This window comes from Callorhinus ursinus, unplaced genomic scaffold (assembly GCF_003265705.2).
Source record: "Callorhinus ursinus isolate GAN/ISIS: 27379988/994484 unplaced genomic scaffold, GSC_fseal_2.0 scaffold60, whole genome shotgun sequence".
Classification (NCBI taxonomy): domain Eukaryota; kingdom Metazoa; phylum Chordata; class Mammalia; order Carnivora; family Otariidae; genus Callorhinus; species Callorhinus ursinus.
The window spans coordinates 8318359-8328293 of record NW_027397122.1 but is presented as its reverse complement, the minus strand read 5'-3'; the positions used below and the strand labels follow the sequence as shown (position 1 = coordinate 8328293).

Genomic DNA, 9935 nt, shown 5'->3' with positions numbered 1-9935 from the left:
AAAAAAAAAAAAAAAAGAGGCATCAACGAAATGTTAGGATACAGAACGTGCCGGGGCGCCCGGCTGGCTGTCGCAGGAGCGTGTGACTCGGTCTCGGGGTTGTGAGTTTGAGCTCCACAGTGGGCGCAGAGGTAACTTAAACAAACAGATACAGAACATGTCCAGATCTTGATTCAAGTAAACCAATTGTAAATAGCTGAGAGGAAAACTTGAACACTGAAGAGACCTGATACTATAAAATGCTGTCTTAAGATTGTGATTATGGTCCAAAAAGTGCCCCATCTTTAGACTCAGTACGTACGCAGACATGAAAATAAATCATGCCTGAAACAGGAGTCAAACGAATCCACTGGGAGGAGGGAGCCGGTGGGCATACAGGTAAAAAAAAAAAAGCTGACCACAGGATAACTGCTAGCAGTTGGAGGAGGAGTACACCGGGGTTCATTATACCATTCTCTTTATTTTTCGGTATTTTTGAAAATTTCCATAATAAAATAAGTTTTTTAAAATGAGTTTTGTTTTGATAGTGCTACATTAGCAAACATTTAAAAATTTTCTTTTTTAATGAAGACTTCCCAGCAGAAAATAGAACTTTCTGACGGACCATTAATTGGTACATTAATTAAATCTCACAAGTTACTTAGAAACTGACAAAGTAAAATATTTTCTAAAAATATGGCACAAATTGCTGAATGTTATACTTTATCAATAAAAGACCACTAAAAGCTGGGAGTTTAAGTCAAGACAGAGAACTCTGACAAATTTAACTTTAATTCCAGGTAAGTGTGGGCTCTGGAGTCAGCCAAATCGAGGCTTGTGTTCCAGTTTGGCCGTTTTCTGTCTACAAGACAAATGTCTTCTGGCTAACGGTAACTTCTGTGAGCCTCGGTTTCCCTATCTTTAAAAGTGGGTGTGAACAGAACTTCTTGATCACTAAAGCACTTAGTTCAGGGCCTGCCACATAGTAAGTGCCAGTAAATAATCCAGAACAATCCCACTACCCCATTTCATCAAATCTGAGTGTACGTTTTCATCCTCGAGGCACTCTGGGAATCGGAATGCCTCTCCTAACTGCTGGCCTACCAGGGTTCAATTGGCAGTGTTTCCTTCCTTCGTTGTGTGTAAGATACTGGTGTGTACCGCAGATGGAGGGCACCTAAGAGTCGATGTAAGGTGATGCTACCAATCCTGGGAAATCCGTATTCCCAACTTCTGTTTTAAAATTATTACGAATATAGGATAACCGATTTGAAATTTAAAAAATTTCAAAGTAGAAGCACAATAGGTCCAACACATCGCGAACAGAACAGTTTTGAGACAAATTATTTTTGTAAAAAATGGTTTATCAATTCCATTTTTGTATAAAACACACGGGAGGACCCTAGCCAATCAACACACAGGTGCTGCCACATGGAAAGGTACTTTATCCAACTTGGAGCCTAAGAACGTACAAATGTCTCTGAGCGTGTCTACAGTAACTGTCTAGGCTTTTCCATCCGCCTCTTTTAAAAATCCCACATACCCCCATTATTCCTTCTGTCCCAGTTACAGTACAATGACGGGGAGGAAGGGGGTTGCTTAAAACGACGCCCTAAGCGGTTTTCTGCTGTCCCTTCTTTCCAATCAGAGACTTGTGGATGTGCGGGATCACACCTGGAAGGAAACGAGCAGAAACAGATGAGCCACTCAGTGCGTCGAGGACGAGCGACCACACGAACGCCAGTCACTGAAGCCTTTCACAGGGTACTGTGTAGTACCCAAGGCTCCCGCTCTTGGGGTCTAGGAACCCCACTAAAACTATGCAAAACAAACAGCACCCACACCCTTTAGGGGGTTCTCTGAAGGTGACCCCGCAAGGACTGAGAACCACGGCTCACATCTCACCTGCACTCATCCCGACACGCTCCATGATCTCAGCCCTGACTTTCAAGGGCAATCCCCTGAGCAGTTTCTCAAGATCATTTTTAAGACACAGTTACACGGTAGGGGAAATATTTTAAACACTAGTTTCGAATATCATATATGAGCTTTAGACAAGGAGCTAGCTATAATAGAAGTAGCAGTGTATTTAGCTACAAGAAGAAATATGTATTCAGATCAGGATGAACAGAAGCCTTCACCGTAAGGGACCCAACAGTGAGGGACTTCAAGTACGTGTGTTGTGTTCTAGCTGCCTTCAGATGCGCTGGTGATCGCTCATCTCACTCGTGTCTTAGAAAGGCCAACGACCGGGCGCCTGGGTGGCTCAGTTGGTTAAGCGACAGCCTTCGGCTCGGGTCATGATCCTGGAGTCCCGGGATCGAGTCCCACATCGGGCTCCCTGCTCGGCGGGGAGTCTGCTTCTCCCTCTCACCCTCTTCCCTCTCGTGCTCTCTCTCATTCTTTCTCTCTCAAATAAATAAACAAAATCTTTAAAAAAAAAAAAAAAAAAAGGCCAACGACCGAGGCTGAAGAGGTAATCATACGTACCACCCCCAGCGATGGTAGCCTTGATAAGAGAATCCAACTCTTCATCACCACGGATCGCAAGCTGCAAGTGGCGCGGAGTGATCCGCTTTACCTTGAGGTCCTTGGAAGCGTTGCCTGCCAGCTCCAGCACCTACAAAGCACCCAGAGAGGGCACGTCAGAGGGTGAAGGGTCTGAGGATGAGCGGAGACTTGCAATTATAGCAAGAAAGATCCCGGCAGCATCTGTACACAACAGATACATGGGCCGACAGCACGGGTTCTTCACGCTTCTGAAGCTTTTAGAAGAATCTCCTTACGTCACTGGGCCCCTTTGTACCTACTTGCTGTAGGAACGCTAGACACTTGAGCAAGAGACCTGCTTCTACAGAAAGAAGGGCGACGGAGAACACTATCCCTTCGCCAAGATTCTCAATGTGAACATCTAGGAAAATCATTCTTTTCCTGTAGTCTATTTTTGCCCAGCCCTTAACGGCTGGGATGTATTTCTTAGTACTCATAGAAGTTTAAAAACGTAATGAAAGTAATTTCTCACTCAGAGTTTTTAACATCTCTGGGCCCTATAATCTGCAGGCAGGATGCTTTCTTCTAGAACGGGAATTTTCAACTAAAAGAATTTCAAAGTCCCAGCTGGCCATAAAACTGCATCTTTGTTTTTTCTGCCTCCCCAGACTACACTAGCATTATACAGCCTCTGATGGAAGTCCAACAGAAGTAACTCCCCGGGGCCGTGTGGAGACGGAGCAGCAGGAGCCCTGGTGTGCACCGGAAGCCATGGGCACACTTTACAAACCGCCGGGACCCTACTCCGTTCTCCCAAGACTCCGGCTGGTCTGGGGGGCGGCCTGGTACCAGCATCTTTTGAAAGCTCCCCAAGTGATCCTATTGCAAAGCCAAGGCTGAAAAGTGATTATCCCTGACCTTAGATTCCAGTATTTTCTTTACTTCTACTAATGACTAAACCTCCAAACTTAAGTATCTGGAACATTCTGAGCCAGAAGACTATGCCTCCACATGAATGAAAGAAGTGCACCCCTCTTCAAAGTCTGCTGCTAAGCACACGCAAACTGGTGTGAGCTGCAGGAGAAAGGGGGGCAGAGACCCCCCCCCAACACTAAATCCCTGGCTCGGACCTTACAGAGACGAGACTGTCTGTAGGTCAAGGACTTGGGGACGTTAACGGAACGGCAGCGGTGACAATACACAGATCAAACTTCCATCTTTCAGCCTCGGTCCCAACCACAGCCCTCCTGAGGAAGAACCTTCCCTGTTTCTACCAGGTTGGCTATCACCACCACCTGACTTGCTTACTACTCTAGTTACTTCCCTGGCTTGGGATGTGGCTGAAGGAGTTTCGGAGCCTTAGAAGGGGCCAGAATGGAGGCACTGCTGATCCATCACCCGACTATTAAGAATTAATTAACTTATCTTCTGAAATGTCAAACTGACCAAGGTACAGCATTTTATGCATACGACCCCAAAGAGAACCAAAAGGATCCATTAGGTCTTTTACCAAATTCCTTATCACCACCACGTATCTCTGATTTTAAAAAAATGTATCATCACACTGGCTAACCTTTACCCCATCCCAAATCTTCAGTCACAAGGAATTTCTGGTCTAACCTCACAAAGATCACACAGCAGTGATATGTATAGTTATGGCTCCCTGCGTTACTAGTATGGTATTGAAAGTATGTGATGCTCCTTTGTCACGTCGCTAAAAAATATGGATTGCTGACCCTTGTCTGAACTTTGAACAAGAGTACATCAAGGTGCCTTATGACCCTGGTACTGGGTAACAAGCCAGTAAGATGCATCCAAAAGTGCGTATGTCTTTTTGTTTTGAGCGCCGACTCCATGGGTTCTGGCCCTTCAGAGTGCAGGCCCCTTCCGGACACCACCCCCCCAACACAAGACACTGCCCGCAGACCTCCGCAGTGAGGTACTCCAGGATCGCAGCACTGTAGACGGCAGCCGTGGCACCGACCCTTCCGTGGCTTGTAGTGCGAGTCTTCAAATGTCTGTGGATGCGGCCCACGGGAAACTGAAAAGACAGACCATCAGGATGGGAAGCACCTGAGAGTCTTAACATCATACCACTGCCTGTGACCGAAGGCTAAGTAATGGGGGTCACGCAGGAGAGAAGGTAAGTTTGGTTGTGCATATCACAAGTCAAACCTATCTAGCAAAGAACAGTTCCTAGGACCTGTGCATATGTCCTAGTAAGGAGCCCCAAATCTTCATGTCACTTACCCTCCTGAGGAGAGAAGAAAAGGTAGAACACCACGAACCAGTAATTCAACCCAAATATGGAGCATCACAGCCATGGGCAGAGAAACCTCGTGGTGCAGCATCCACTGCACGTCCCACGGGGCCTCCTGTCGTGTCAGGATCATTAATCCCTTTACCCCTTCACGGAACAGCCACATGGGACTTCCTCTCCCACCACCTTCCTCAGGCTCCAGCACCACCCTTCCTTGCTCAGTTTCAAGAGGTGATCCGATAGCTAAGAAAAACTAACACCATTTTCTCACCGGGACTCTTTCTGAGAGGAGGAACTTTCTCAGCTCCAAGGGGTCCTTGTGCCGCACCCCTGCGCCCCTGACCGCCCCCACCCCACCCCTACACTGCTTCTCAGCACCACGGCAGCTCTACCACCTTCCCACTCGCTCCTTTCATCTGCACCTCACTCAAAACAACTCCATGTCTGCGGCAACGGCTCCAGTTTGTCTACATATCTCCTTTCCAAAGGCAAGACTGACTGACTGATTTATGTTTAAGTAGGCGCCATGCCCAGCATGGAGCCCGACTCGGGGCTTGAACTCACCACCTGGAGCCCAAGAGTCGGACACCTAACCGACTGAGCCACCCAGGCACCCCTCCAAAGGCAAAATTTAAAAGGAAATCCTGAAACCCTAACTTTCCTGTCACCTGTTATATTCCAATCCAAACCTGGCTTTTGCCAAACAACATTCTTGAAGGTCAGTGGTAACACCTGAACTGCCAAATCTAGTGGCCATTTCTAGATCAAATTCTTGAGGAGGAAAAGCATGGTATTCTGTTTGTTTACACTCCTTCACTAAGTAATCCTGAGCTCCCCCAGAGGAGGCATATTAGGACCCGCAACCCCATTTCTTCACTGGCTGCAGAGATTACACAGAGTTCTAATGGTCTTCCAGTTCAGGCTGGTCTTCAGGCTTTTCTTTCTCTGACTCAAATACCATGTGTTTCTGAGGGTGCACCCGGGTCATGTCCCTTTCTCATGCTCTACAGAGCAAACATCCATAGCATCAACTACCAATTTTACATACGTGATCTTAAACTTGTCATTCTTTCGATCACTCCCTCTTGGAAAGGGGGCTCAGATCTGTGACTTTTGGATGTCATGTGTGTGTTTTGCTGGAACTTCAAATTACTCACCTGAAATTGATTATGTCATAACCTGTTTCTGCTACAAGACCAACTCCTCTGACCCTCAGATTCTGAGCCTTAGGGAAACCTTTCTCCCCTTGCCTCTCAACCCTACGCCTCCCCTTCCCTCCGTGGAGGACACACACATGCCTCCCATTCCTTCCGCCCCGCTCTGGCTCAGGTCTGTGTTACCTGACCCCTAAAAGCACCGTAACAGCCTCCACTGTCTTCCTGCTCTCACCTGACCTTTCCAGGTTTACACGATGCTCTAAAATACAGCATTTACCCTCAAGGGTAACTTCACCCTCTTCCTTCAGGACCCCTGTATCACGTCACCCTCTTGCTCCAAAACTTTCAGTGGCTCACCACAGCCAAGAGGATAAAAGCCCCAACATTACAGTTTGGCCTTCACACTTTCCTTCTAAAAGGATCTCTTATATACGGGGAGTAATTCTCACTCATTCAGAAAATTTTGAGTTTGGGATTAAAGTTGCAACAACTGAAATATAAGAAGTTTGAAAATATTTAGTGTTTTGAGTACATCACTCCAGTCTAAAACTGAAGCTATTGGGGAAATGTTCAAAGGACAAATGAATAGCCCATTATTCTACCCAAAATTCTATCTCAGCCTCAGAGTTCCCATACCACTACAGATACGTTCTCCAAAACAAAAATCAAAGCAGACTTACTTTATGTGATACAACTTATAAAAGAGCCAGAACCATACTTACAATCTAGAAATAACAGATTTTAAGAGAGCTAAATCACAGAGTTCACTTAAGGTCATTTCACGACTTGTTTTCATTTAGAAGACTACAAAGTAAAAGACTGTTGTTTTAGGATTTAAATATAGACCAAATAATCTCATTAAAAGGCTAGCAATACAAATACATTTTCATAATTAATGAAACATCTATGGGTCCTGAATCGCAACAGTAAAGAAACTAATAGTGAATTACGAGAGCATCAATTACCTGCAGACCGGCTCTCTGGGAGCGAGACACTGCCTTAGCCTTGGCCTTCCCACTGTCCTTTCCGGCTTTGCCTCCAGCCTAAGTGAAAAAAAGCTCCAAATGTAGAGTTGAAAATGCTATTTCAAAAATATGTGGGAAACAGTTTCTTCCAGTTTTACCTCAGGTAGTTAAAAAAACTCTAGGTGATCTCCTTCCTCAATTTCAGATATACATGTGTTATATCACCATTTATGAATTTATATAAACATGATGTCAAACCTTAAATACTTATTTAAAACGAGGTTCCTAAAAATTAATTTAGGTTAAATTTAACCCTGAAGAATCTTCATCAAGTCAATATAACTTTTACGCTGTAAATATTTCACAATGAAATAATATTTTAAAAACATTAAAAAAAGTTAACATGTATCATTTCCACAGAAACAGTCAGAAGTTAGCTATTTGGGGAGAAAGGAAAAAAAGCACCTTAAAAAAAACCAAACCCTCAAAAACTTACACCTGGAAATAGCACGTGACCCAGCAATGCCACCCTGGGTCTCTACCCACAGGCCTGAAAGCAGGGGCTCCAACCGCGCACGTTCACAGCAGCCCAGACAGAAACAGCCGCGTCTCCGGAGGTAGAGAAGGCTGCGCATGCGTAAAATGGACGTGTGCTCTGCTAGAGGCCACTCTGGCACCTGCGCAGACATGGACAGACGCTAAAGACGCGACCCTAAAGGACAAATACTGTTGACGCATCTTACAGGAGGCACCTGGTCCAAACCAGAGGGGCAGAGAGAAGGGTGGTTGCCAGAGGCTGGAGAAGAGCTGGAACAGAGGGTTAGTGCGTAACGGGCGCAGAGTTTCACTGTGGGAAGAAGGAAGAGTTTTGGAGATGACTGGCAGTGCTGGCTGCATAACAGTGTTAATGGACTTAAGGCCACTGACCGGACACGAAAGAATGGCTAAAATGGCAAATTTTGTTATGTATATTTGCTTCCAGCTTACACTAAAAGGGTTAAACAAATCCTGCTATCAACAGATAGCAAAAGAAATATTCCCCAAAAATCTTCCCGTTCACAAACAGGACATCGTACAGAGACGCAAGGGAAAATTATGCAGCCATTTCAACAAATGAGATGCAGGTATGTGTGATACAGAACGCCCACAAAAATATTTCTTCGAGAAAAAGGCAGAGTATGTCCAAGTGCAGTGAGCTTTTACTTCTGTAAACATGGGGTATTCCACACACAGGACGTGTGCACATACATTTCCAGGAGATCACACAGCAAGTCAGACAGTTAGCGGCCTCTGCGGAGGGAATAGCAAGAATCTGACCTGAGAGAGAAACCCAGGTTCTCTTTTGGACCGTTTGATTTTACCGTCCCAATCTACTACGGCTTCAGTTTAAAGAAAAAAAAAAAGGCTGGTTAAAACTTAAAATCAGTTTACAAGATTGGCCAGCTGTTTCAGGGAGTGGAGGCTAAGCTTTGGAACCACAGATCCCTTTCTAATGTGTTTCTTAAAAGAATGTGTAAGCTACAGGGGTGCCTGGGTGGCTCAGTCGTTAGGCGTCTGCCTTCGGCTCAGGTCATGATCCCGGGGTCCTGGGATCGAGCCCCGCATCGGGCTCCCTGCTTCTCCCTCTCCCTCTCCTCCTGCTTGTGCTCCTGCTCTCGCTGTCTCTGTCAAATAAATAAATAACATCTTAAAAAAAATTGTAAGCTACAAAAATCAATTGCACATACTCCGCCCAGCTGCATATCTCAGTTGTTTTTTTGTTTTTTTTCTCAGTTGGTTTAATGTTTAGCTCCCAAAACGCTAGTAGGCCTTAGCAGGTATTAGAAACAGGAAAAAAGTCTGCAAACCAATTCCTAGCTTCCTTATATTCAGTCCTTCAGCAAGAGAGAAGGCTTGAGCGCCTCTACATTTCTAGAGCACGCACTTTAATAACTTCTGGCCACACTGCTACACAGTAAGAGGATCCTGTTTAATTTTGGGGTTTCTGACTTCGGCTGACACATCCTCACTCATTCGTCCAATACAGAAAGCGTTTCAGCTGTGCCCCGGAGTCAAAAGTTTACAATGACGATCGCTGTCCTCAGGGCCGAGTCAGGAAGTAAGAACTAGCTCTCAATCACAAGCCGCCAACTACCAGAGCCCGAGGTGACTCTGGTCACGCGGTGCCAGCCTCAGACCCGCGGTGTGTGCTGTCCCACTCGCTCGGTAAGACAGCGGGCACCAAGCCGCGGGCTGTCCGAGCCTCAGAGAGGCAGCGGCCCGCGTAGGTCCGCGGCCGGGGTCGGGGTCGGGGTCGGAGGGGCTCCGGCCGGCCGGACACACCTGCCCGCCGGCCCCCGGGACGGAGGGGTTCCCGCCCGCCCGACACCTGCCCGCCGGCCCCCGGGGACCGCGGCTCCGCAGCAAGCCGACAACTCGCCGCCGGCGGTATTTTTAGCTCCCGAGACCGGCCCGTGCGTTTAGCCGCTGGCGGAGGGACGCAGGTCTGCGGCGCTGCCCGGGGAACACCGCGGAGAAGCTGCCCGCCCGCCCGGGACACAGGCCGGCCTCACGGCCCGCTGCTCTCTCTGCGCGCCGGCGCCACGGCGGGCGGGGCGGCGCCGCCTCAACAGGTAGCGGCGTCGGCCGCCGCCGCCGCAAGGCCGCCACCCTCACCATGGTCTCGGCCGCTCCCGCCCTCGCTCCCGCCGAGCCGCCGCCGAGCCGCCGCCCCGGAGTTCCGACCGCCGCCGCCGCCGCTGCCGCTGCCGCCGCCGGAGCCCGGACAATAACCGGGGCCCGCTTCGCACCGCCCCAGCCAATCCCCGCTCGCCTTGCTGGTTTGAACCCCGGCGGCTGCCCAATCGTGCGACCCCTTCTAACCAGGCCCCGCCCCCGGCACCTCCTCCCTAACGGCTGTTTGTTTTTGCACACGGCACGTGGGGGCGGGGCCTCCAGCCCCAACACCGACGCGCCTGTGTGCGAGCGGGGGCGGGACCACGCGCGGCTCTCGGCCTGTCTCCCCGGCTCCAGCCCGACGAACGGAGGGGCGGGCCAATGAGGGCGGACGGCTGGCGGTAGCCAGCCAATGAGAACATCGCCCGC

General features: G+C 48.4%; 1 protein-coding gene across 2 annotated transcripts; it reads right to left on the bottom strand.

The window, feature by feature from the left end:
* Nucleotides 1-1322: 1322 nt before the first annotated feature.
* H2AZ2 (H2A.Z variant histone 2) lies at nucleotides 1323-9633 on the bottom strand. 2 transcript variants are annotated; one of them, XM_025853112.2, is made up of 5 exons: nucleotides 9507-9633; nucleotides 6852-6929; nucleotides 4397-4510; nucleotides 2470-2599; nucleotides 1323-1653 (listed from the first exon to the last, which is right to left on the bottom strand). In XM_025853112.2, exons 1-5 carry the CDS (start codon nucleotides 9507-9509, stop codon nucleotides 1592-1594), a joined length of 387 nt encoding a protein of 128 aa, XP_025708897.2. In that variant the 5' UTR covers nucleotides 9510-9633; the 3' UTR covers nucleotides 1323-1591. The 2 variants fall into 2 exon arrangements, with proteins under 2 accessions (XP_025708897.2, XP_073741190.1); XM_073885089.1 differs by lacking the exon at nucleotides 4397-4510.
* Nucleotides 9634-9935: the final 302 nt, after the last annotated feature.

What these genes read in the sequence shown, in the direction of transcription:
- H2AZ2 (XM_025853112.2), bottom strand. An exon ending in CCCAGAGAGCCGGTCTGCAG is followed by an intron (nt 4,511 to 6,851) that starts GTAATTGATGCT and finishes CTGTCTTTTCAG; the next exon opens with TTTCCCGTGGGCCGCATCCA. An exon ending in TGGAGTACCTCACTGCGGAG is followed by an intron (nt 2,600 to 4,396) that starts GTCTGCGGGCAG and finishes GGTGCTTTGTAG; the next exon opens with GTGCTGGAGCTGGCAGGCAA.